The following is a 26,421-nucleotide window of genomic DNA, read 5'->3' as shown; positions in this document are numbered from 1 at the left end:
GAAGAAGCGGAGAGGAGGGGGTAGATTTAGATGTCAAAAATTAGAACTGGTCGTTGGGACCAAGACAGTTCGAGGAAGCTGACTCTCTGGACAGTGGAGAAGTTTGGTTCAGAGGAGCTCAGCTAACCCAAGTGCAGACACTCTTCCCTGTCATGGCTGTTTGCCCTTAAGGGCTTTTCTTAACCTCTCTGAGCCTCATTTACTTGCCAAATAAGTGACAGCTGCCCGTTGTTATTTTCATCATTGTTATTTTTTTGGTAACGATTCTGGTCCGGAGTCAGGTTGGAAGGAGATCTTCAGGGGTGGGTGGGTGGGAGGGGGTTGAAGAGAAGGAAATTGGGGGGGGTACATAGTTCCTGAGTGGGGGTGGTCCTGGCAGATAAAGGCCCCCCTCCAAGGGAGGTGATTGACGGGAGGTTTCACCGCAGCAGTGATAGCCCCCTTTGAGGCCTAGTTTTCCATTTGAGGACATCCCTGGGCCTTCAGTCCCGGCTGGGAGGGAAATGGTGTGTGCGGGGTGGGGGGGTGGGGGTGGGGAGGAGGCTGGAGAGAGGGTCATGAGGCCGGAAGTGAGAGCTGGGGCTGGCAGCCGGGCTCCCCTGGGGAGGCTGCGGGTGGGGGAGGGGGAGGCTGGCTGGGGAAGGGGTGGGGTGGTCAGAGCCGCAGCGGGGGAGGGTGGGGCTGGGGACTCAAGGATGTGGGCTGGCCCTTCCCGGCACTGCGCGCAGCAGGTTGGGGCCCCCAGCCCCCCTCCCAGCCGGCGGGTGTCCCCACAGGCAGGCTCAAGACACACTGACCCAGAAGCAGACAGACGACGGACAGAGGAACCTTTGCGACTTTGTTCTCAGACGTGGGGATAGGTGGTACCCTTGGGAGGGGGTCCAAGAAAACGTCTGCCTGGGTGTGGTGGGGAGGGGAGCCAGTTGCTTCCCTCAGATCCTGGAGGCCGTGGACAGTCAGGAGGTCTGGCAGGACGGCGCGCCCAGAGGTCTTCACGGGTGGGTGGAACAGAAGCAGCCGCTGGAGAGGCGGTTTGTCTCTTCTGCCAAGGTCACACCCTCAGGCCCCCGGTGGGAGGTCTCCAGAGTAGGGAGGGTTGGTGAGCCCCACCCTCCGCGAGAGAGGGGCGGTGGCTTGTGGTAGGCATCTCCGAGAGGGCAGCGGGAGCCACGGGTCAGCCGTGCTGTTGGAAGTAGGACCCGGAGATTCCAGAGTGAGCCCCTTCCCTGCTTCCTGAGTGTCTTACCCACAGTTCTTCCCGCAAGAGCGGCGGTGAGATTCTTGAAGCAGAGAGGGCCTGGCCTAGAAGGGGCCCACCACAGTCTGCAGGCGGGCGTGAGAGAGAACAGAACCCGAAGTGATCTAGTAAATGGGACAGTGAGGAACAGCTGCGGCCTGGGAGCTGAAGAGACACGGGGGTGTTCTGCTTGGATGAGCAACACCCTGGGGGCCCCCCCCCCACGCTATCTTGTGGTCTTGGGCAAAGTTTGTTTCCCTCTTTGGTCTTAGTTTCCTTGTCTGAAAAATGGGAGGGGCACGAGGTGACACTGGAACAGTGTACCCACTGGGGGAGCCGATTAAAAATGCAGATTCCCAGGGCCTTTCCTGGGTGAAGTGAAGTGAAAGTCGCTCAGTCCTGTCTTGACTCTTTGCAGCCCTGTGGACGTAGTCCATGGAATTCTCCAGGCCAGAATACTGGAGTGGGTAGCTTCCCCTTCTCCAGGGTGGTCCAGTGGTTAAGACTCCATGTTTCCACCACAGAGGGCACAGGTTCGATCCCTGGTTGAGGAACAAGATCCCACAGGCTGCACAGTGCAGCAAAAAAAAAAAAAACCCCACCAGATTCCGAGATGTCCCTTCAGATTTGTGAGTCAGACTCCCTGGACTAGGGTCTGGGTATCTGGAAGGTTACACAGCTCCCCAGGCCCAGGGTTTGGAAGCCCAAGGGTTAGGTGATTTTAAGGTTCCTCCCAGCCTTAATTTAGACTGCAGCTCTAGAAGAAGCACTTTCAGGAGTGGCCGGAGGAGCATTGCAGGAGCTGGGAGTGGAAGGAGGCTTTGGACTTGGCAGAATTAGAAATCTTGCCACTTAGCAGCTATGTGACTTCAGGCAAGTTATACAACTGCTCTGAACCTGCTTCCTCTGTAACATGGAGGTAATAATCCACGTCTCCCTGGTTCACTGAAGATGCAGTGGGTCATATATGTGGAAATGCTTTGTAGATGGCATGTTGCTGCCCACCAGAGGGGAGTGGGGGAGTGGACGAGTGGCCCCGCCCACACCTCCCTGTCCCCAAGTCAATCTACTGTCTTCCTGTGAAGTACAAAGTGATCCTCCCAGTGATCAGGGCCCATTCATCTTCCTGCTCCCCCAAACCAGCTCCTGGGGATCAGCCAGGGCCTTGAGTCCCCAGGCTCCTTTGGGAGTCAGACCTGCCTGGATCTAAATCCCAACTCAGCCCTACCAGCTGAGGGAGTTGCTCAGTAAATGTTTACGTAGCATCCAGAGCCCAGGCCCTGGGGTCAGGGGATACAACGGTAGACAAGACAGACTCTGTCCTTACCCCTGAGAGCCCACACTCGGGGAGAAGGCACACTGAACAGCCAGTCACACAAGTAATTGACTACAGTCCCGGTAAATACTGTGAAGGGGAAATAAAGGGGGCTCTGAAAGTATGTGGCAGGGCCGAGCTGAGGCTAGAGGTGGCAGGGGAGCAGAGAATGTCCCTTTTCACGTTCTTAATCTCCCTCCCTCTTTCACATCCTACCTGGGTCCCACTTTGGGGTCTGGAGAAGAATGAGAGAGAGCCTTATGGAGAAAGGCTGATTGTTCTGTGTGCCTCATTCATTCATTCGTTCAGTAGATATTTTTTGAAGCACATTTATGGGCCATGGTGTTGGGGGATATACGCTTGACAGTCAGCAGGACGGAAATCCTTGCCTTCATGGTGCTTACCACCTTCCAATGGATGGTTTCCTTGACTGTAAAAGTGGGGGTGATAATCGTATTGATTTCAGGTTTGCAGGGGGGGGTTAGATGAGATAATCCGTATAATGAACTTAGTCCAAAGTTTGGCAACAGAGAAAGTGCCCCCAGGGCATGAACTTTTATTGTTGTTGACTCCTGGTATGATTGTTGAACCTCTGGCCTTAGGCGCTCTAAAGTTTTTCTCTGCTGCTCTTATCCCACTAATAATTACGTCACTTACGATTGTCCCATCAGTGTTTGTCTACCCAGTGTTTGTGTACAGTAGGCACTTCACAAATAATGAGTATATGAATGAATGAATGAATGAATGTTACTTCATCTCTGAGCCTCCATTTCCTCATCTGCAAAATGGGGTTATTAATAGCCCCTACCTCACAGGATTGATATGAAGAATTAAATGAAACGATGCCTGGACAGCTTCCAGCCCAGTGCCTGGCGCCCAGTAGGTGCTCACTAAACCTGAGCTGCGATGGTCCTTTCCAGGCGCTGTCCACGCCCCGAGGCCTGGGCTCAGGCCACAGTTGCTTCACAACACCCTCAGCTGACAGCCAGCGACTGGCAGAGCCCCCAGGCACGGGGGCCCTCTCTCTTCCAGGTCAGCCAGAGTTCCTGGGGTGCTGGAGTTGGGGTGTGGGGGGAGATGGGGCCCCGTGGGCAGGTGGGCAGTGGTTGGGATCTATGGCTCCCAGACTACTGAGATGGCTTCTTATCTGTCTTGTTGCCCACAGAGATCTCCAGTGTGACAGCCCAGGCGGCAGAGCCGAGGGTGAGTGGCCAGGGTTTGCCTGGGGGATGGGGCAAGAAGGAAGAGGCCATGTCTTTGACAGGCCCCCTCCTTAAATTTGATCGGAGTGGTTGCTCCACCCCGTTCATGAGCGTCTCTCTCAAAAGCAGGTGAATTATTCTCCCCCAGTCCTTAGCCCGGGTCTAGACAAAAGTGGGTGCACTGTCAGGAAGTGTAACTGGGGCCCATGGGGGTTCATGGTGCACAAGGTGGCTTAGGAAATGCTGAGGGTCACCAGAGGGATTGGGCTTCAGGAGGGGACTCAGGAGAGGGGTGCAGGGGGCCACGGGGGACATGGGAAGCTGATGGGGGCTTGGGTGTTCAAGGAGGGACCTGCTGCCTGTCCCGCCCGGCAGGTCCTGGTCCCGGCTTCTCGCACCCTCATGTCAGTCCCGGCCCCGCCCGGCGGCCCTCGGAGGACAAGGTCAGGATGCGTGTGAAGCCCCAGGGCCTGGTGGTGACTTCCAGTGCCGTGTGCAGCTCTCCTGACTACCTCCGGGAGCCCAAGTACTACCCCGGCGGCCCCCCCACCCCCCGGCCCCTGCTTCCCGCCCGGCCCCCCGCCAGCCCACCCGACAAGGCCTTCGCCCACACCTTCTCCGAGAACCCGCGCCCACCCCCACGCCGGGACCCCAGCACCCGGCGCCCACCAGTCCTTGCCAAGGGGGACGACCCGCTGCCCCCAAGGGCGGCCCGTCCTGTCTCCCAGGCCCGCTGCCCCACACCCGCGGGAGACAGCAGCAGCAGCTCCCGAAGGCGCTGGGACAACGGGCGGGCGACCCTGCGTCCAGTGGTCCAGCTGATCGACATCATGAAGGACCTGACCCGGCTCTCCCAGGACCTGCAGCACAGCGGCGTGCACCTGGACTGTGGTGGTCTCCGGCTCAGCCGCCCCCCGGCCCCGCCCCCCGGGGACCTGCAGTACAGCTTCTTCTCCTCACCCAGCCTGGCCAACAGCATCCGCAGCCCGGAGGAGCGGGCCACCCCCCACGCCAAGTCCGAGAGGCCCAGCCACCCCTTGTACGAGCCTGAGCCTGAGCCTCAGGACAGCCCCCAGCCCGGCCAAGGCCACAGTCCCGGAGCCACGGCCGCGGCCACTGGTTTGCCACCCGAGCCTGAGCCCGACGGGCCCGATTACTCAGAACTCGCTGACGCCGACATCCTTAGTGAGCTGGCCTCTCTCACTTGCCCCGAGGCCCAGCTGCTGGAGGCCCAGGCCCTCGAGCCGCCATCGCCTGAGCCCGAGCCTCAGCTCTTGGACCCCCAACCCCGCTTCTTGGACCCGCAGGCTCTAGAGCCGCTCGGGGAAGCTTTGGAGCTGCCGCCCCTGCAGCCCCTGGCTGATCCTCTGGGGTTGCCGAGCCTGGCGCTACAGGCTCTGGACACCCTGCCCGACTCCCTGGAGTCGCAGCTGCTTGACCCGCAGGCACTTGACCCCCTGCCCAAGTTGCTTGACGTCCCCGGCCGCCGCCTGGAGCCCCAGCAGCCCCTGGGACCCTGCCCACTGGCCGAGCCCTTGCGCCTGGACTTGTGCTCACCCCATGGCCCTCCGGGGCCTGAGGGTCACCCCAAATACGCCTTGCGGCGCACCGATAGGCCAAAGATCCTGTGTCGCCGACGGAAAGCCGGACGGGGACGCAAGGCAGATGCCGGCCCCGAGGGCCACCTGCTCCCCCTGCCTATGCCCACCGGGTTGGCCGCCGCACTGGCCGAGCCACCCCCACCGCCTCCTCCACCGCCTCCTGCCCTGCCCGGGCCAGTTCCCGTCCCGGAGCTGGAGCCCGAAGCCTCCCAGACCCCGGTGGTCCCTCCCCGCAAAGGCAAGTGCCGGGGCGTCCGGCGCATGGTGGTGAAGATGGCCAAGATCCCCGTGTCCCTGGGGCGGCGGAACAAGACCACGTACAAGGTGTCGTCTCTGAGCAGCAGCCTGAGCGTGGAGGGCAAGGAGTTGGGCCTGCGCGTGTCCGCCGAGCCCACCCCGCTGCTGAAGATGAAGAACAATGGCCGCAACGTGGTGGTGGTCTTCCCACCCGGCGAGATGCCCATCATTCTCAAGCGGAAGCGCGGCCGCCCTCCCAAGAACCTGCTGCTGGGCCCCGGCAAGCCCAAGGAGCCAGTGGTGGTGGCAGCCGAGGCGGCCACCATGGCGGCAGCCAGCATGGCCATGCCGGAGGTAAAGAAGCGCCGGCGGCGGAAGCAGAAGCTGGCGTCCCCCCAGCCGTCCTATGCGGCGGACGCCAACGACAGCAAGGCCGAGTATTCAGACGTCCTCGCCAAGCTGGCCTTCCTGAACCGTCAGAGTCAGTGCGCCGGGCGGTGCTCCCCGCCCCGCTGCTGGACGCCCAGCGAACCCGAGTCCGTGCACCAGGCGCCCGACACCCAGAGCATCTCCCACTTCCTGCATCGCGTGCAGGGCTTCCGTCGGCGAGGTGGCAAAGCAGGCGGCTTCGGTGGCCGGGGTGGGGGCCATGCAGCCAAGGCCGCCCGGTGCTCCTTCAGTGACTTCTTTGAGGGCATCGGAAAGAAGAAGAAGGTGGTGGCCGTGGCAGCCGCGGGGGTCGGGGGCCCTGGCCTCACTGAGCTGGGGCACCCGCGCAAGCGAGGCCGGGGGGAGGTAGACGCCGTAACTGGGAAGCCCAAACGCAAGAGGCGGTCCCGGAAGAACGGGACTCTGTTCCCAGAGCAGGTGCCCAGCGGCCCCGGCTTTGGGGAGGCGGGCACTGAGTGGGCCGGGGACAAGGGTGGCGGCTGGGCCCCTCACCACGGGCACCCAGGCGGGCAGGCTGGCCGAAACTGTGGGTTCCAGGGGACCGAGGCCCGGGCCTTTGCCTCCACTGGGCTAGAGAGCGGGGCTTCAGGCCGTGGCAGCTACTACAGCGCGGCCGCGCCCGCGGGCCAGGCCGAGCTCAGCCAGGAGCGCCAAAACCTCTTCACCGGCTATTTCCGCTCCCTGCTCGATTCCGACGACTCCTCCGACCTCTTGGACTTTGCTCTCTCGGCCTCTCGGCCCGAGTCCCGGAAGGCATCAGGCACCTACGCAGGGCCCCCCACCAGCGCCCTGCCTGCCCAGCGGGGCCTGGCCACCTTTCCCAGCCGGGGAGCCAAGGCCAGCCCAGTAGCCGTGGGCAGTGGCGGGGCTGGGGCTGAGCCCTCCTTCCAGCCGGTGCTGTCCGCTCGCCAGACTTTCCCACCCGGGCGGGCAGCGAGCTATGGGCTCACCCCGGCCACTTCAGACTGCCGGGCTGCAGAGACCTTCCCCAAGCTGGCGCCCCCGCCTTCTGCCGTGGCCCGCTCACCTACCACCCACCCGCCCGCCAACACCTATCCCCCGCAGTACGGCGGCTATGGGGCTGGACAAAGCGTATTTGCCCCGGCTAAGCCCTTCACAGGCCAGGACTGCGCTAACAGCAAGGACTGCAGCTTTGCATATGGCAGCGGCAACAGCCTACCTGCCTCACCCAGCAGCGCCCACAGCGCCGGCTATGCCCCACCGCCTACCGGTGGCCCCTGCCTGCCACCAAGCAAGGCCTCCTTCTTCAACAGCTCCGAGGGGGCCCCCTTCTCCGGTTCAGCCCCCACACCTCTGCGCTGTGACAGCCGGGCCAGCACGGTCTCGCCCGGCGGCTACATGGTGCCCAAGGGCACCACGGCCTCTGCCACCTCCGCCGCCTCCTCGTCGTCCTCGTCCTTCCAGCCCTCGCCTGAGAACTGTCGGCAGTTTGCGGGGGCTTCTCAGTGGCCTTTCCGGCAGGGCTACGGAGGCCTGGACTGGGCCTCGGAGGCCTTCAGTCAGCTCTACAATCCCGGCTTTGACTGCCATGTCAGCGAGCCCAACGTGATCCTGGACATCTCCAACTACACCCCGCAGAAGGTGAAGCAGCAGACAGCCGTGTCCGAGACCTTCTCCGAGTCCTCCTCCGACAGCACCCAATTCAATCAGCCGGTCGGCGGCGGTTTCCGGCGTGCCAACAGCGAGGCCTCGAGCAGCGAGGGCCAGTCGAGCCTGTCCAGCCTGGAGAAACTGATGATGGACTGGAACGAGGCCTCGTCCGCCCCCGGTTACAACTGGAACCAGAGCGTCCTCTTCCAGAGCAGCTCCAAGCCTGGCCGTGGCCGGCGGAAGAAGGTGGACCTGTTCGAGGCCTCGCATCTGGGCTTCCCGTCGTCCGCCTCGGCCACTGCCTCGGGCTACCCGTCCAAACGGAGCACCGGGCCCCGGCAGCCTCGGGGTGGCCGGGGCGGTGGCGCCTGCTCGGCCAAGAAGGAGCGGGGTGGGGCGGCGGCCAAAGCCAAGTTCATCCCCAAGCCGCAGCCCGTCAACCCCCTGTTCCAGGACAGCCCAGACCTCGGCCTGGACTACTACAGTGGGGACAGCAGCATGTCCCCGCTGCCCTCCCAATCGAGGGCCTTCAGTGTGGGCGAGCGAGACCCCTGTGACTTCATGGGACCCTACTCCATGAACCCATCCACGCCATCCGATGGCACCTTCGGCCAAGGCTTCCACTGCGATTCGCCTAGCCTGGGTGCCCCTGAGCTGGATGGCAAGCATTTCCCACCGCTGGCCCACCCGCCCACGGTGTTTGATGCAGGTCTGCAGAAGGCATACTCGCCTACCTGCTCACCCACCCTGGGCTTCAAGGAAGAGCTGCGGCCGCCGCCCACAAAGCTGGCTGCCTGTGAGCCCCTCAAGCACGGGCTCCAGGGGGCCAGCCTGGGCCACGCGGCTGCAGCCCAAGCCCACCTGAGCTGCCGGGACCTGCCGCTGGGCCAGCCTCACTACGACTCCCCCAGCTGCAAGGGTACAGCGTATTGGTACCCGCCAGGTTCAGCTGCCCGCAGCCCACCCTACGAAGGCAAGGTGGGTTCAGGGCTGCTGGCTGACTTCCTGGGCAGGACGGAGGCCGCGTGCCTCAGTGCCCCACACCTGGCTAGCCCACCGGCCACACCCAAGGCCGACAAGGAGCCGCTGGAGATGGCCCGGCCGCCCGGCCCACCCCGTGGCCCCGCTGCAGCCGCTGCTGGCTATGGCTGCCCACTTCTTAGTGACTTGACCCTGTCCCCCGTGCCAAGGGACTCGCTGCTGCCCCTGCAGGATACCGCCTATAGGTATCCAGGCTTTATGCCGCAGGCGCATCCCGGCCTGGGTGGGGGCCCCAAGAGCGGCTTCCTGGGGCCCATGGCGGAACCTCATCCTGAGGACACATTCACCGTCACCTCCCTGTAGTGCCAACTGAAGTGCCGACTGGACCTCGAGGTTTTGTTCCTGGGTGAGTCTGAGGATGTGGGTGCAGTGGGCAGAAGAAACCGGGGGGCTGGGGCTGGGGAGGCGTGAAGACATTAGAGCTTGGGCAGGGGGCAGAAGGATAGCCACAAGCCGGAAGGACTCGAGGGCAAGATTAGGGACCCGACAACAGGACAGGGAGTTGGGATTCAGGGAGTCTGGCATTAGCTGTTGGGAACGGTCTTTTTTTTTTTTTTGGAACAGTCTTAGGGAGGAGGTGAGTGCTTGGGTGGGGAACCCAGGATGGGGCTTAGACATTCAGGGGTCCCATTACTGAAATGGCTGGAGGACCGAAGACTGGATGGGGCCATCTGGTTTGGTTCATCAGGTGTCCATTCCCCTTAGCCATGCTCAGTTCTGAGCAGGGACCACCTGAGTCCCAGCACACACTCATCACTTGACCTCTTGTAAGGGAGGGTGTTTGCATCACTCTGCATGAGACAGATGAAGGAAAAAGCAGGTTGGATAATTACCCACGAAGGCCCATCCAGGATCCTGATCCTGCAGGCTTCCTTGTCTCCTTGGGAACTTCATTTAATTTAAGATGCAGTCTGACAAAGGCCAGGCTGAGGCTGTGGCTAGGATGTCCTTTTCTGGCCTCACAGGGTACCCCAGAAGCTGTTCTTCCACAAGGGTATTGGGATTTCACTGTCTGGGAGCCTCCAGCTAGTGGGTCTGTCCCCAGGTAGGATGTTTCCTACCTAAAAAATCCCAGGCCCTTTCCTGAAACCAAATTCATTCCTTAAGAATTCAGTTAAGTATTGTTAGGTATTTAGATATTGTTTTATCAGGTACTATCACCTCCTTCAGTATTCTTTAAGATTTTGTGTTCAAGAAAAAGAAAATAAAAGAGGGGGAAATGCCCCCAAAATGGTCTTAAAGGGACAGAGTTGAAGGAATCATTTTCTTGATGAACAGTCTGCTCCAGAAATGCAGCTATAACTGGCCCTTCATTTCCTCCTTTTGGAACAGACCTGTCGCAGAATTGACCTGGACATGGTGCATAGTGATGGAGTGGGCTGGGGGTCTGTCTGAGCCTCTCACCCCACCTCACACCTCTGTGACTGCTGCAGCCTCCTGGGAATGTCTGTTCCTGGAGAAGGAATGGCAGGGCTTCTGGAAAGCCCCATCCCTGCTTGGGGAAGGCCATTCAAGGCCAAGGTGACTCAGGGTCCTGAAGTCATGTCAGTGGAAACTTATTACCTTCTCTCCGCCTGACCTCCGCTCCCTTGGTGCATGGAGATGGCAAAGGGCAGCACGTGGGAGTCAGGAAGCCTGGGGAAAGACCATTCCTCAATTGGCCAACTTGCTACGTGCCCTTGACCAAGCTTTTACCCCTCCTCCTCACCACCCCCTGAACCTCTCTTTCCCCATCTGTTCAAGGAAATTGACTTTGGTAATCTTTTGGGTTCTTGAAACTCTGCATGGCATAGAGAATGGACCAGACTTTCTTGGGGGCAGCATATTTTTCCTCATAATGAAGCCAAACCAAGATTAAAATGGCCTTCCATTCCCCATGCACCTCACTGCACGCGGCAGAGTCACAGATCTGAAGCAGGCCAGGGAGAAGCTGCTTAGGGCTTAAAATGTCAAACTCTTGATCCTTCTCACTGGAGGGAAGATGTCTTGTGGATAATCCAGAAAATGTGAAATAATCTGAAAACCTTTTCCTCGCGGGCTCTGGGTGGGAAAATAAACCGATGTGGGGGCTGGGTTATTGGGCAGGTCACGGCTCAGTGAGATACATAATGGAACCACCCAGCGAGGCCTGAACGCAGGAGGAACTGGGACGCCATCCAGCCCCACATTCTGGCCCGCTCCCCACTCAGAGCTGGGAGTTGACAGCACTAGTCCTCAGACCGAGGCAGTCAGTTGTTCCAGAGACATCCGTCCAACACCCACTGCCTGCCAGGCGTTGGGGACACAGCAGTGAACACCACAGTGAGCCCCTGGTCCTCAGGGGGCTTCCAGTTTAGAGGGAAAGACGGGAAAACAGAAGAACACAAAGCATTTGGTAATTATGGCCAGAGGAAGGACCATGCAAGAGAATAAAAGCTAGGAGGCTATAAAGATCTGCAGCGGGCTGGCCAGGTGCTGAGCTGATGCCTGAAAGATAAGGGGGCGTCAGCTAGATAGGGATGGGGGAAGAGCATTCGGGGCAGGGGGAACAGCAGTGGGTAAAGCCCGGAGGCCAAAAAAGCACCTCAGCTTTGACGACCTGATAGGAAGACAGTAACGCTAATGACGGGGTGAGGAGGCAGGGCCAGATCATGCAGCCACTGGAAGGAATTTGAAGTTTGTTCCAAGACAAATGGGAAACCATTGAACGGTTCTGAGCGGAGGTACCGCGGCGGCGGAGCAGGCAGGTGCTGGAGGAGGGAGACCGGCTGCGGTAGCTCAGGCAAGCAGTGGTTGCTGGCTTAGACCGTGATGGCGGGAGGGCTGTCCCCCCTTCTTCATCCAAGATGGCACATCCGCCCTCATCTCGGGCAACCCCCGCTCCCAGTGCCAAGGACTGATTAAAAGCATTGTGGGGAGTGAGGAAGTGTTGGGGATGCAAGGAAGGAGAACGGTGAGGAAGAAGAGTTGTTAACAGAGGGAGTGTCACTGTCAACAGAGGGCTTAAACGAGGAGGACAGTGACACTGATTCACCAGCAGGGCAGCAAGCCCTTAAGACCCAGGGCCGGGTGCGGGAGAAGTCACTGAGCTCAACCTCGCATCTTGAGCATCACCCCCACCTACCCTCCGATGCCTGTCCCCATGCCAGGCACAGCCCGTGTCCTTGAGGGCCCATGGAAGCTAACCCAAGCCCACAAAGAGCCTCAAGCATCTGGGTGTGAGATGGTAGGGAAAAGCAAACCTCGTGCACCAGGAAGGCGGGCCACGGCCCAAAGTCACCTCTCTGTCCCTTTGGTAAGAAAAGGGATGTGTATTCGTGCTGGGCCGTTTGTACAACACAGCCTCGCTGGCCCTTCACAATAGCCTGAGGGGTCGGGGTACTTGCCTCTTCCATCAGTGAGTCAAATCTCTCGGAACGCAGGCGCAGCTCCGAAGCTTGCCCAGGAAATCCACGGGTAGGAAATGGCAGAGTCGGAATTTGAACCCAGCTCCCCACCCTCACCGATCCTGGATACTCTGCCTCGCTGGTCCCCCGCGCCCCTGATTCCCCACCTGCAAAATGACGGAGTGGTTGGATGCTCCCCACAGCTCTTTCTGGGTCTGACATTTTAAACGGATTTTGAGGTTCTGTGAAAGAAGCTGCATCTGAGCTCAACCTTGAAGGATAGGCAAGATGTGGACACACAAGAGACTGGGGGAAGGGCGATTCCAGGCAGAGGAAAGTGCGGGCAGGGGCAGGTCACATCCCCAAGTGAGTTAGAAGAAGAAAGCTGGGAGGAACCAGAGTGGGGAATGTGGGACCTGACCGTCTGGGAGCTGAGCTGACAGAGAGGGAGGGGGGCGGGGGGCGCCCGAGCCGGCAAACATCTCTAGTCCCTTAGATGGAACGCAGAGCCAGACAGACTGGCTCCGCCTTGGGCCCTCACAGCTGAAGATCAGCCCCTTCTAGACCCTGGGGACAGGCTGCGAGGGTGGGAAGGGCCCCTCGAAGGTGTTCGGGGATCTCGAGTCCCCCTCTCCTCCCCATTCCCTCTTGGGTCTGGACCTGAGGCCAAGAGAAATGTCACAGGTCCTCCAAGGTTATACCAGCTGGGGCAGGAAGCAGCTTCCAAGGCCACCAGCCAGCCAGGGTCAGCAGGCATGCCCGGACCTGGGCCAGGCCCTGACCGCTCTGGGCTTTGTCTCTCCCTGTCTTGAAACCTCAAGAGGTCACCTGATCTTGCCTCTGGCCCTGAGCAAGAGGCCCACACCTCGGGTCAGGCAGGCTTGCCCGGGCTCCTCTCCCCACTGTCTGGGGCTATCCTTACTCCCGGCCTATCTCTCGCCTCTCCTGCAGCCATTTTCAGGCCAGGCCTTCTTGTTCTGAGCCCTTATTTCCTGGAAATGTAATCTCTCCGTGAGCATGCCTTCTCAGGCCCCTCCTCTCCCATTTCCCCGCATCCCTGCGGACCCGGAAGAACCCAAGGAGGCTGGAGGGTGGTGGCTGGGAGCAGGCCTGTGGGTGCAGACGGGCCTCTGTGCAGAGCCCGATTCCATCCCTTCCCAACCATGTGACCTGGTGAGTCATGTCACCTCACTGCGTCTCTTGTGGGAATTAAATGAGATTACCCGTGAAGCACTTAGCCCAGTCCCTGGCACGCAGGAAGCACGTAATCAGTGGTTGGTAGATGAGTGAATAACATCCCTCCTCACAGTGTGTGTGAATCACACACCTCTGACCCTTTTCTCCAAGCTCAGGACTCTTGTAGCCAGCCCTCCTTCACCTGCTCTCCCCGCTTCCCTCCTGGGAAGGAGCTGGTATTCTAGTGTAGGTTTGGGGCCTTTGGGTTTGGGAGGCTGTGAAATACCACCTGGTTACATGCCTTAATAATGGGGCTGAGTCCTCCCTGGGGGGGTCCAGAGTCAAGGTGAGTCACAGGTCCCACCCCAGCGGACCTAAAGCCTGATGGGCAACAGGACCCAGACTGCTGCATGATCCAGGTCGGCTGGAAACTCTCTCCACATAGTTATCCACACCAGTTTTCTGTCTCAGTCCAGATCATCTGAAAAAAAAGATTTCCTTGTCACTTTGTCTTCTAACTTTGGCTACCATAGTGCCCTCCGTTGGTGCCGGAGGGCAGGAGAAAGTAGGTTAACTCTGGGTTCAGCCCACACAAATGAACCACCTGGCCTGGGCCAGGCATTGCATGTGGTACTAAAGGAGCCACTGAACAAGATGAGCAGTATCCTGCCCTCATGGAGTTTGCAGCCTTTAAATGGGTGTTCATTACAAGCACCCACTTGGGCATCACTCACCAAGGGAGGGACTAAGACGCTCCCACCAGACCTACTAGAGACCACCCTCTTGAACCAGGGGCAGGACTGGCAGGAAGAGCTGGCGCGGGGGGCGGGGCAGCAAAATGGGTCTTGAACAAACTCGAGGCTTCGGAAGCAATAACCTTGGCTCAGCCACTTGGGTCAGCCCAGCCAGCACCTGGCAGGTCTCTGCCCCAATATCCTCCCACTCTCCACCCCAGGAGCCCATACCCCCACTGTGGCTGCCAAATATCCTTCAGCTTTGTGGGATGCTGTGTCTGGACAGCTCCCCACTCCCGAATATTTACTGGATGAATTGATTCAGACATATCTGCTCTTGTGGCTTCATTGCTTAACACCTTCTGATTGCATCCTCAGCCCTTCAGCCTCCTATCCTAGTGTTCTAGGCATTCGAGGCCGCTTCTTCAGCCCCAACTTCCTGTTCACACAGCCTCCCTTCCCAGCCCTAGACTGTGGGGTCTGGAGAGAGCTTTCCCCAGCGTGCCTGCCTCTTTGCTGTTGGCTGTTCCCTGGCCTGGGCCGCTCTTTCCTAGCCACCATCCATCTCCCACCTGTCAGTTCCTATCTTTCACTCAGACACCACCTCCTCCAAGAAGCGTTCCAGGATCCTTCCCAGGCGCAATTAATCTGCAGCCTTTTATGCATCTGTGACAGCTTCTCCTGGGAATGACTTCCTCACTGTGCCATCAGCTCCTTTAGGCGGGTTACTCATTTCTGTGCACTGTCCCCTCAGTGTCTCATTGTGCCTGGGACATTTCTGAGGTCAGGGTTCGTGTTTTTTTTTTCCCCCCCTTGAGTCAAAGAAGGGCATGTAGACCAGGGAGAATTGTGAGAGAAAGGGTTAGGCATTGGGGTATGGACATGAGCTGGTTTCTCTCAACCCCGCTGTTACCACATACGCTCCCAAGGATGGAGCAAGGGTGGGGTGTGTAAATAAACCAGTTCCAACTCTCATGGCTCACCGGGCTCCTGGAGTTCTCCAAGTGCAGTCCCTTCAAGTTTACAGAGAGGAAGAGGGACTCGCCCAGCCATCCAGGCAGGAAATCACAGAAACAAAGAGCCAGAGAGGACCCTTGGGATCACCCAGGTCCAGGTTCTTGCCACTTCTCAGCTTCCATTCAGTTGCATACCCAACACATTACCTGTGGGTGACACCTGTCCTGACACAGGCATCTCCAGTTGGGAAGAGAGATGGGTGTTAGGGGGACATATATAACCTCCTCCCAGGACAGGTAAGGAGTGTGAGGCTCTGAGAGGTGAGCGATACACACAAGGCCACACAAGCTGGGTGGGCAGCCATGGATGTTAAACCCCACTTTGTCTCACTAGCATCCCTCTGTGTGCCCAGCGGTGGGGGAAGCAACGGAGGGTCCCTAAAGAGGGAATGACTGGCAGAACTGGCGTTGAAGGAATGCCTCTGGTCACTGGTAGGTGGATTCTGAAAAACTCCGGAGCAGGGAGAGCCACACCCACCCACGCCACAGCCTACCCAGCCCGTTGGAAGCTTCATCCCTCATCAGTGTCTGGGTCCAGCCTAGCTGAGGGTATCCCCATCTGCCAGGTGTGCTTTGGGTCTCCTGATGGCAGTGTCCTCTCCACATTTAAGGGACTCACAGGCCAGACTTTGTCTGAAAACCTCAGGGGATGGATCACCTTTGGGCAGCTGTGGCTTGTCTCTGACCCCCTTGTCTTTGGCACATTATCTCAGTGCCTAAAGATCTTCCCCATTCCCTGTTCAACCCCCTTATTTTGTATAGAAACTGAAGCCAAGAGAGGGCAAGGACTTGACCTAGGTCACACAGCACATCAGTCTCTCAAATTCTCACACACTCTTTGCCTTCTGTTCCACTGTCATATTTGATGTTGAGACCCCCCTTTCTGGAGGGTAGAGACTCGAAGGTGGGGCTATATTTTAGACTACCTCTCCGCTGGTTTGCTTGAGTGAATGCACGAACGTGTGCTCCTTTTGCCAGGGAGAGCAGATCTCTGGACAACCTGGTTTATCCGTGGTCTTCAGCATTTTAAATTCCTGCTCAACTCAGCTCTCCCTTGGTGCCCCCAGTGCCAGCCCCCACTGACAGGCAGAGGCCACTGAGAGACCTGGCCCCACAGACCAGGTAAAACTGCTGGAGCACCAGGCTCCGTGGAATATAGCTCTGCAGCCCTTCATTATGGAGGTACTCAAAGGTTAAGTCTCGTGAACAACGGCCGGTGTCCTGGGGCGCTAGCCGCGTGCTGGCATCGGGATGCCCAGGAGGAGCTCGGAAGGGAATGACAAGTGCCTCAGTAGCTATGGTAACAGGGTGGTCTGAGGAGGCGTCTGGAGGTGTGCAAGACCTGAGCTGGACCTTGACTCCCCCACTGGACGTAGACCAGTCACAGCTCCGTCATTCAGTCCCTGTATACCATTGACCCCCGCGTGTGCTGGGCGCCCTGCTCCGAGCGAGTTGGAAGAGTCAGTCTCTCCCACCAAAGCTGGGTGAGGTGTGTTCCCTGAGCCCCCCAGGACTTCTCTTGCCGTACCCCCATCTCCCTGCCTTGTGATCCTCTGGTTTGGGGGTCTGCTTTGCTTCCTTCTCTGCCCTGGGAGCCCCTCCTGAGCAGGAACCAGATCCGTCTTCCTCTTTTTGTCCCCAGTGCCCAGCTCTGGGCCGCCTAGCCCAGCAGCATTGCTTCTGGGCCGGGGCGAGTCGCACCTAGTGAGGTCAAGGTTCTACATGGCCACAGCACTCTGCCTTCCTGGCTCAGAAGCCTCTGGTTTTGATTCTCTCCCCATCCCCCACCCCCCCCCACCATCCCCCAGATTCTGGCCAAGTCATGAAAGCTGGGGAGGGCGGTGGGAGGAGGAAGGTGAGACAGCGGTGGCTTAGCAGAGGGTGAGAAAGCCTCCCCGCTGCCTGGCCGCCGGCACCACGGGAATGGTTCTGGCAGGAGCTGCCTGCTGGGCTGAGATCACCATGGAGACCTGGCTTGGAGAGGGTCACTGGCAGTGGCTAAGGGCTGGAGGGGGGCGGGGGCGACAGGGATTTGTGCAGAGGCTCCCAGCCTGCCCTGGGGCCCGCAGGGGAAGCAGGGGAAGCTGGGGTTCGGTACAGTTTGCTTGTTAAGTGGTTTGGAGCTGCTCGTCCTGAATCTCCCCCTCACTTGTCACCCCAGTACACCATATCTGTCACCCCAGCGGCTGTTCCTTAGCTTGGCAGCTGTTCTTCAACTGCAGTAAAGCTGTCTTACAGATAGATGCCCCCAGCCCTCCAGCAGAACCTGTTCCCCCCACCCCGTTTATCACTCCCCTAACTGGAGTACTGGCACCCACCCCAACTGCATCCCTGGTCCCCATCACTCCAGTTGTGATACACCTGTCACCCTAACAAGCACACCTCTTACCCCTACGGCTAATTTTCCATCCTCCTCTCACCAGCAGGAGACCTGACAGCCTGACAAAGATACAGCCCTCCCACTCACGCCTCTGCAAGCCACCTGGGCTGATGCACCAGGATGGGATTCTGTCCCACCTCCCAGGGGTCCACCTGGCTCCTCTGGCCCTTGAGGGGAGTCCTGGCAAGTCCAGCCTCAGGACAAAAGTCTTCCCCGGGGCTGACTGCCCAGCAGACAGCAGCCAGGGCTGAGCAGAATTTAAATGTGGCCCCATTGGAAAGGGAAGCCAAGAAAGAGGACAAGAGAGGAAAGGCTTTCAGTGGCTGCTGGTGGTGGGGGGAGGTGGGGATGGCTCCCTGAGGAGTCTCAAAAGGTGGTTCTAGCACCCCCCACGCCTGCCCGTTAATTTCAGTGGCATTTCACTCACCAAGTATAGGAGATGTGAATTTTAGGGCTCTGAGAAGATGGAGCCCCAAAAGAGCCAGGCTAGTAACTAGAGGTCTTGAGAATATCACCTCTTCCCCACTGGACATCTTCCTGCTCACCGCAGCAAAGCTGGGGGTCTGGATAGGAAATCAGGTCCCCAGAGCCCTGCAAACATAATTAGGACCATCTAGGGAAGTGGGTGACTTCATATCTCTAGTGTCTGATGATTGTAGGGACTGGGGAAGTTTCTGAGCTTCTGGAAGGCAGGGGCTGCAGGCAACACAGATGCTATTGTTGTCTTTTTTCCTTTATTCTGACAGACTTCCTCATCACCTCACCTCTGTAAGGAACAGAATGGCAGTGGTAGGGAATGGGGAGAAGGTTGGATTCGGAAGAAATTAAAGCCGCAGTTCACACCTGTGCTGTGCTAGGGCCTTGTCTTCCCATTATGTCATTCCTCAGAACAGCCTCAGTAGGAGGAATTATTAAACTTACTGTTACATTAGGAAATTAAGACTTGGAGAGCCTAGCTGGCCCGGGCCCCAAGAGTATAATGACTCGTGCTAATTAGTATCACTTATGATGCATTTATGGACTAGGTGTAATCTGCCTCAAACCACTGAATTTTCCCAACAAATACACAGGATAGTTCTGTTATCCCCTTTTTACAGATGAGTAAACTGAGGCCTGCAGAGATCCACTGACTTGCCCAAGGTCATAGAGCTATGAAATGGAGGTGCTAGCATTTGAGCTCAGCTGTGTCTGACTCAGGAGCTCGAGTTCTTAACAGGTTGCTCTGCCTGAAACTCCACCTTCTTATCCAGCACATCCTTTATCCCTCAGTGGTGTGGGCCTTGGGCACACATCTATCTTACCAGTGGGGAAATTGAGCTCAAAGCAGGCTAGAAGCAGGCCAGAGTTTCATGAGCAGGGCTGTTTGGAATTTTCTGGGAGGAGAAACAAGGAAGTTCACTTCTGGGTGAACTGGGTGGGGGGTCCTGCTCTTAGACTCCCTGTTCTTGGAGCTCAGAGTCTGTCCCTGCCACTGACTTCTGCCTCTTCTCTTGTGTTTCTTTGCAGCTTTCAGAAAACCAACGCCAAGACCCCTCCCAGCGTCCACATCGTCCTCCTCTGCCTGCCCCTCTGCCTCCTGCCGCCCACCCCCCGCCCGCACCCCCTGCAGCCCTGTCCCTTGCTCCCACCCCTCCTTGTCCATCTCCTCCACGCAGAAGCCGAAGGTGAGCCCTTTCTGCACAAAACCAGCAATTGTAAATACTTTTTAAAAATGTACAAAACTTAAAAAACAAAACACAGTTTTAGAAAAAGACAAAAAAAAGAGAGAGAGAGAGCGCGCGCGTGTGCAAGAGGTTGCGAGCGGGGCCTCATGGTGTCCAGAGCCCCTGCAAGTATGCACTGAGAAATTTATCTACAGGTCGTTTGACAAAAATGAACAATATCCTATTTATTGTATATACTGTTTTATTATAAATCGTGGATTGTATATTGCATTCTGTAAACCTGCTGTGGTCCCGTGGTGTGCAAATTCGCATGGTGGGGGGGAGGGAGAAGAACCTCTTGCGGGAGCTTTTTTTTTTTTCTTTCTTTCTTATTTTTCACTCTTTTGGGTTTTCTCTTCTGTTGTTGTTGTTGTTTTCTGTTGGCAGGACACACCCAAAGATCCAAGTTTGTATTAAAAAGAAATGAAAAAAAGCAAAAAAAAAAAAACAAAAAAAACAAAAAAACAACCTCGTGTCTTGTGAAAGGGGGTGAATGAGGGTGGACAGAATGGAAGGGGTGTGACAGCTGGGGGTCATCACCGTCCACCGGATCCCTGAAGAACTTGAAATACCTCCGCCACGTTCCCTCCCTCAGAGTTCTTCCTTCTGCCTGACATCTGTGTCGCTTTTGCATCTGGGCCCCTCTCTTTGCACACCAGGCCTTGGGTCTCCCCTGCCTCTGAGCTCCTCAGTCTTAGCCCCAAAGTTTCCTAGGCCCTGATGCATTCTGTCCCAGGTCCAAGGAGTCTACCTTTTATAGCTTCATTTTGCTTTAGGTCCTGGGTCTCCCCTGATTCTGAGACCCCTATTCTCCCCCAAGTCCTAGGTTTCGTCTCCCTGAGGAACCCCCATTATAAATCAGGTCTTGGATCCCCCCCTGCTTCTCGACCTCCTCACTCCATCCTCAGCCCTGGGTCTCTGACTCTAGCCCCTTCATTTGTCCTGTGTCCCCCCAGCCTTTGGGCCCCACAGTTATATTCCGGTTCAGGATACTTGTCTTTGAGACACTCAATCCATCCTAAGGGCAAGAACCCTTGTGGTTCACCCCATTTCCCCACAAGGACTGGAGCATCCCCTGTTTGCCTGTCCCCTGTTTATCCTAAGGCCTGGGTCGTCTTTGTCTCCAGCACCCCCCTCTCCCACTTTTTTGCCCCAGCACACCTTCACCCGCCTTTGCAAACTGCAGGGTTTGACTAGGCCAGTGACCCCAACATTTCTGCCTTCCCCTGTCTTTCCACCCTGAACCCCAAAGGCCAGGTCTGGATTTCCTCCCAGCTTCTGTAAACTTTGGAAAAAGAAAACTCCTAATCCTGAGCCTATTTCTGGTAGACCTGGCAGGGCGAACTGTGTCCCACCCCCTGACCTTGACGAGCTCTTGGCTGCCCTTGACCAAATAATGCCCACATTGGGCTGCTTGGTCCTAAGCAAGCAGCTTTTCCCATAGCCCCAGTTTATATTAAAGCTCTGCTCTGTGTCCCTCCCTGCTGAGGCTCAAGGTGACCCCCAAGGGACAGCTCCATACCACCTGCCCCCCACCCCACCCAACCAGCATGGCCCAGGCATTGGGAGAGTCAGAGGAACCCTCGATCTGAGAGAAGAAGATAAACCCCCAACTTCTGGGCATCCCTGTCTGAAAGAAGACGCCGGAGGGTTCAGACGGGGGCAAGTAACAGCCCCCAAAACTTCAGTCTCTGTGCTGGATGTGAAGGTTCATTCTCCCACCAAGCCCCCCTCCTTTGCAGTCTCAAGACTCACCCTCCTGCACAGTGAGGACCCAGGCATCAGGCTGCAGTGGGGTGGGACTGGCAGGGGTGGTAAGACCTGGCGAGGGTTTCCTGGAGGCCGAGACCAGGGTACGAGGCAGAAGAACCAGGGAGTTCCCAAAGGAGGAAAGCTGCACGTGGCTAGATCGCCGAGGAGTAGACACTAGTCTGTTTGGGGAGGAAAGAAGGCTTTCACAAAGTCACCCCAGGGCTGGGGGCGGGGCGGGGGGGAGGCTGGTTGGAAGGGGTGGGTGGGTGGCCTCAAAGGGACCAGCGGGGGAGGCCTTGAGATGTTTGTTTTCAGCCCCAAGAGTCGCCTGCAGGGAGAAAATGAGTACGTTCATTGGCTGCTGAGGAAGCAGAGGAGACCTAGGGAGGCTGTCCAGGTGGGGCAGGCTGGGTAGAGGGTGGGGCCCCGGTGAGCAGGGCCGAGGGCCAGGGGGAGGGGGGTGCCGAGGGGGAAGGGGGTAGTGGAGGGCTTATTCGGTGGAAGGCATTGTAGGGGCTCAGCGAGAGGAAGAAGGACACAGAAGGGTGGTGTGCCCGGGAATTGGGGTGGGGGTGGGGAGGGGTGGCCCAGGAAGGAAATGGGAGTTGAGGGAGGTAATTATAGCCCTGCAAGGGGGCTCTGTAACTTGAAGAGGGCTCTGTAGGAGGGGTGAGGTTTCACTGAAAAGAGAGGGGCGCCCAGAGAGGGATGGAACCCAGAGAAGGCCTTGTGGTTTCCGGGATGGGCGGGAGGCTGGGTGAGGAGGACCGGGGCTCCTTGAAAGGTGAAAAGGAGGCTCCTGGAGCTCAGGAAGTGGAGGGGTCTCAGTCTAGGGTCTGTGGCTTAGTCTGGGCTGAGGGGGGCGGGACCTGAGGTGTATTTGGAGAGCAGACTCAAGTGGAGCTGCCAGGGCCAAGGACATGGCCCTTGGGATGGAAGGTTTTCTTGGCCCTTGGGCCCTCAGGCTTCTGAAGGAAGGGGAGCAGAGACCCTGCTCAGAAGTTTGGCCCTTCACAGCCACTGTCCCACACCTGATCCCAGAGTACATCAAGGCAACTTGGCTCCTAGGTATTTGGATTTTGCCACTGTTTATTAAGGCCCTCCCTGAGGCTTTTTACTCCTCAGGACAATCTTTGAGGTAGAGAAAAATATTCACCTCATTTACAGATGGGAAGACAGATTCAGAGAAACAAAGTAACCTGTCCCAAGATCCCACAGGAGGTGGCAGAAGTAGGTTGACCCAGAGTCTGACTCTGAACCATTGCTTTTTCATAACAAAGGGAAAAAAGACTTGCTTATAAAATTCATCCCCAAATTCATTGATTCTGTGATTAAAAATTTAAATAATAGAAGTAAGGTCAAGAAATAATTATATAACATTATGTACTAGTTACTGTTCTAAACTAGATCTATAAACTCATTCCATCCCCATGATAATCCCATGAGGCTGTATTGTAGTGATTATCATCCCCATTTTACAGACAGGAAACTCAGGTACAGACAGGTCACTTACAAAGACATCTCAATGAGGAACTAGTGACACCACCATTGAAACCCAAGCGATCTTCAGGAGTCTGCTTCACTATACTGTTCAAAGTGAAAACCCGCACTACCCCCATTCTTGGTAATAATCCTGACGTCAACATTTTCGAGTCCATTCATCTAGATCAGTGGTTCTCACCCCAGAGAGATTTTATCTGTTGGCCTGGGTGGGGCCTGGACATGGGGATTTTTAAAAGCTCCCCAGGTGGTTCCAATGTGCAGCCAAAGTTGAAAACCTTGAATCTAGCTATTGTGCTGAATGTTTGCACACAAGCAGCCACCTGTGTGCACACACCTATATTTAACGTGTTGTCCAAGGTGTGCATAAAATGCTCTCTCGTGTGTACACTAGGGTACCCGTCAAGTCTTTTTCACTGAATGGTTGTAAATTACCATGGGTTCTCTCAGTGACTGTTAGAGACACGATGTGAACACATTCATTCAACCAATATTTCTTAAGCATTTACAAGATTCCAGGCACTGTCCCAGGCACCTGGGGATACAACAGTGAACAAGACAGATGGGGTTCCTGCCTTTGTGTGTGTGGTCTGATGGAATTGACACATTTGGTCTTCTGTCTTTCCCTGTGGGTGCCAGGGGTTGGGAACCCCTTAGGGGTTGCTGAAGGGTGAATGGCAGGCTGGGGGAACTTACGAAGGTGAGACCTGTTGTGCGCATGGTGGATCTTCTGGCCCTGTGTATAGATGAGGAGAGACAGGGAGACTGAGGGCATATTTCCGGGTGTGAATGAGTGTGGCTGACTGTGTGGCATGTGTATGAAGGTGTGCATGATCTGGGCCAGGGAAAATGTGGACAACAGTGTGTGTGTGTGTGAAGGGGGAGGTGTGTGTGTGCCTGTGCCTTTGTGTATATGTGTTTGAGCGTGTGGTTGTGTCTGCCCTCTTTGTGCCTGTGGGCCTGTATGTTCCTTAAGGGCTGTGTGTGTGTGTGTGGTTATGTCCGTGTGTATGCCCATGGCCCTGGGAGGGCCGTGTGCAATTGTAGGCACCAGCCAAGAATAGCACACAGATGGTAGCACATGCACACTGGAGCACTCGCGTGCATGTGCACACACACACACGCATGCACACACGCACAGCCAGCTGCTGCAGGAGGAGGCTGGGTTCCAGTCCTAGGGCACAAACTCTCAGGGCCAAGAGAATTCTGCGTTGGGTGTGTGGAGGAGGCACAGCTGGGGCTGGAAACTCTAGAGCGGGAGGAAGGGAGGAAGAGAGGGAGGGAGGCTGGGGAGCCACATCCTTGATCTCTGGTCTGTTTCAGCAGTTCCGGACTTGGTGCTCTGGGTCTCTGTGTGACTCTGGGTCTCTCTAATGTCTGAATCTTGGATCTCTGTTTCTCTCTTCTGTGTGTAGGGCTCTGAGGCTGATCACATGACTCTGGGTCACCACCTCTGCAGCCTGCTTGGCTCTCTGTGTCCCCTTCCAAGTCTCTCTGTCTCTGCCTCTCTGCCTGCCTCTGTCTCCGTGTCCTTCCTTGTCCTTGCCAGGTGGGAGGAGGGGGCCCAGTGCTCAGGGAGCAGGTGTCGGCTCACTCAGGCAGCAGGGAGTGAAGTTGAGGAGGGCACAGAGCCAGGAGCTCCTGGACACAGAGCCACCCTCCAGGACACAAACTCGGGGCACTTACAGGAACACATGATGACATACATGGAGAAGTAGGTTCTGGAGGACATACACACAAGTACACCGTTCAACACACAGCTGCGCCCCACCACACACAAAGATGCCAAACACCGAGGGTCATGTGCAAAGAAATCACACGTACACACTGACAAATACTCATCTAGGCACACCTGGATATACAGTCACAGGCACATGGCCTTCTTCCCGAGGAAAACCCAGGGCCATGGGCATACACATGGACATAAACACACACACGCCCCTTAAGGAACATACAGGCACACAGGCACAAAGAGGACAGACACAACCACACGCTGAAACACAGATACACAAAGGCAGACACACACTCAATTACGCTGGGGCAGTCACACTCAGAGCCACAGACAATCAGGAGTAAGAAGGCAAATGAGCACAGGCAGGCAAATACCCTCAAGGACAACCAGACACAGAGGAACAACAGGCGCGCTGAGGGACACACCCAGGCACAAGCAGATCATCCTGAGGTACACTCCCCCCCACCCCGGGGCTCACTCTGGAGCACCTGGGGACACGCCCACAGGCGGCGGGCGCGGGGACCCGGCGGCCCAGCGCACCTGGCGCCCACGGCTCGCCCCCAGGCGCCCCCAGGCGCCCCGAGTGTGCGTGCCCGCGCGAGCGTGCCCGGCCCGCGCGCGCCGCCACCTGTGGGAGGAGAGGTGCGCGCTGCGCCCGGGGCGGCCTGGCCGGCGCTGCAAGGGGGAGGCTGTTGCCATGGCGCGACCGCATGCTAATAGGGCGGCCGCGGGCGCTGCCCCGGCCCGGCCCGCTCCCTCCGCCCGCTCCTTCCTCCCGCTCAGCCCGGCCCCGCGGCTAGGCCCGCGCACCCCACTCCGAGAACCAACACACCCCGCCGGCCTGGGGCCTGGGGCGGTCGGGAGGCTCGGGGATGCGGGGGGCGCTGCGGGACCCCCAGAGGAGGCCCAGGCCGGGTGAAAGGCGGCGCGGGGCGAGGGCCTGGGGCGCTGCGGGGGCTGCCTGGCCTGGGCACGGGCACCAAACGGGCACTGGCAGCTGGGAGCGCAGGTGCTGTCTTGGAAACGGGGGGTCGGGGGGGTGGCTAGGAGGGGGTGGCTATCCTGGGAGAGGGGGGAAATAAAGGGGGGATTTAACCCTTTCGTTGCCAGAGGGTCCTCCAGCCAGTCTTCCCCAGGCTTGACGGGGAGGGGGAGGGGACTTGACCAATCGCTAATACGGTCTGCACCCCTCACTTTCCATCTGCTTCCAGCATCTCTCCAGTTCTGGCGGGGGGCATCAGTTACCTTCCCTCCAGTCCTGCCCTTGTCTGACGGGTGAGGAGGGGGGAGCGTGAAGGAGTGTGCTGAGGACTGGGGGCCAGCGGACAGCGGCACCAGAAGGGTTACACCTCCCCACACCTTAATCCCAGTCCCAGAGCCCCCCTTTCACGCAGCCTTGACCCCCTACCCTCTCAGCCCCGCTGTTTTAATTGGCATGGAGGGGGCGTGGCCGTATCCCGGGGTGGGGGGAGCCAGCAAAGGGTTTGCAGGTAGAAGCAGTGGGAGGTGGGGGCTTAATAGAGGGGGGGAGCCGGGCGGTTGCCTAGCAACCCCACAGCTGTCTGTTGACCTAGAAGAAGCTGCGCTGTCTTGACACAGCTGGTGTTTACATGTAACCGAGGCTCTGGCTTACCGCTTGCTCGGAGGAAAGCTGAGGCAGTGCCCTGGTGGCAGCCTGGCCTCGGCTCCCGGCTGTGGTGGGCTCCGTGCCTGGGTCCTGCCTGCCCTCTTTCCTTCAGCTCCCACCTCAGTCCAGGGAGAGAGGGTGGGAGGGCAGATCTCAGAGCTGGAGGCACTGGGGCTGGGGGCTGATAGACACACACACACACACACACACACACACACACACACACACATTCACCGCATGAAGCCGGAGGCCTTCAACACAGAAATGGTGGGAGACTGAGAAAGGACTGAGGGACAGGGGTGCTCAGTTTGTGCACAGATTTCAACCCCACAGACATCTCCAGCATTTGCGGGAACGCATGGACACACAGACCCCCGAAATCAAGCTGACAGCAGGCACACACTCCGGCACAGAGGTGCCCGTTGACAAAATGACATCCAGGCAGACACACACAGACACACGGAAACAGAGTCCTCAGGTGGCAGACACCCCAACACACAGACACACTCGCGGACCTCTTGATACAGAGGACAAACAGGCACTGACCATCTGATAGAGACACACACTCCAACACACTGCCACGCCGAATTCTCCGTGTGGTAACACTGGCAGCTATCACAGCACCACAGTTCATTCCAGCCTAGAGTTTGCAGGTCTGCATTATGAAAGAAACCCAGGCTCACATACAGAGGAACATTCACACAGGGGAACATCCAGCTCCCCAAACTTCCATTGATTGCCC

The 26,421-nt window shown here is 57.7% G+C and overlaps 1 protein-coding gene and 1 long non-coding RNA gene across 7 annotated transcripts in view; one reads left to right on the top strand and one right to left on the bottom strand.

The window, feature by feature from the left end:
• Nucleotides 1-19,482, top strand: part of AHDC1 (AT-hook DNA binding motif containing 1) — a 64,991-nt gene extending 45,509 nt beyond the window's left edge. For 4 of the 6 annotated variants that reach the window (XM_043446100.1, XM_043446098.1, XM_043446102.1 and 1 more), the window contains 4 exons: nucleotides 3,473-3,584; nucleotides 3,718-3,755; nucleotides 4,130-9,040; nucleotides 18,872-19,482. In XM_043446100.1, the coding sequence (XP_043302035.1) occupies nucleotides 4,204-8,997 (4,794 nt within the window). In that variant the 5' untranslated portion in view covers nucleotides 3,473-3,584; nucleotides 3,718-3,755; nucleotides 4,130-4,203 and the 3' untranslated portion in view covers nucleotides 8,998-9,040; nucleotides 18,872-19,482. Of the gene's footprint in view, nucleotides 1-3,353; nucleotides 3,585-3,717; nucleotides 3,756-4,129; nucleotides 9,041-18,871 lie in introns of all 6 variants that reach the window. The other 2 variants (XM_043446097.1, XM_043446099.1) reach the window with 2 other exon arrangements.
• A 1,341-nt stretch (nucleotides 19,483-20,823) lies between these two features.
• LOC122426872 lies at nucleotides 20,824-26,211 on the bottom strand. Its single transcript, XR_006265256.1, has 2 exons — nucleotides 25,686-26,211; nucleotides 20,824-20,999 (listed from the first exon to the last, which is right to left on the bottom strand). It is a non-coding gene; the product is annotated as an uncharacterized LOC122426872 (long non-coding RNA).
• Nucleotides 26,212-26,421: the final 210 nt, after the last annotated feature.

Source organism: Cervus canadensis, chromosome 24 (genome assembly GCF_019320065.1).
Source record: "Cervus canadensis isolate Bull #8, Minnesota chromosome 24, ASM1932006v1, whole genome shotgun sequence".
NCBI lineage: Eukaryota > Metazoa > Chordata > Mammalia > Artiodactyla > Cervidae > Cervus > Cervus canadensis.
This window is presented reverse-complemented; position numbering and strand designations above follow the sequence as displayed.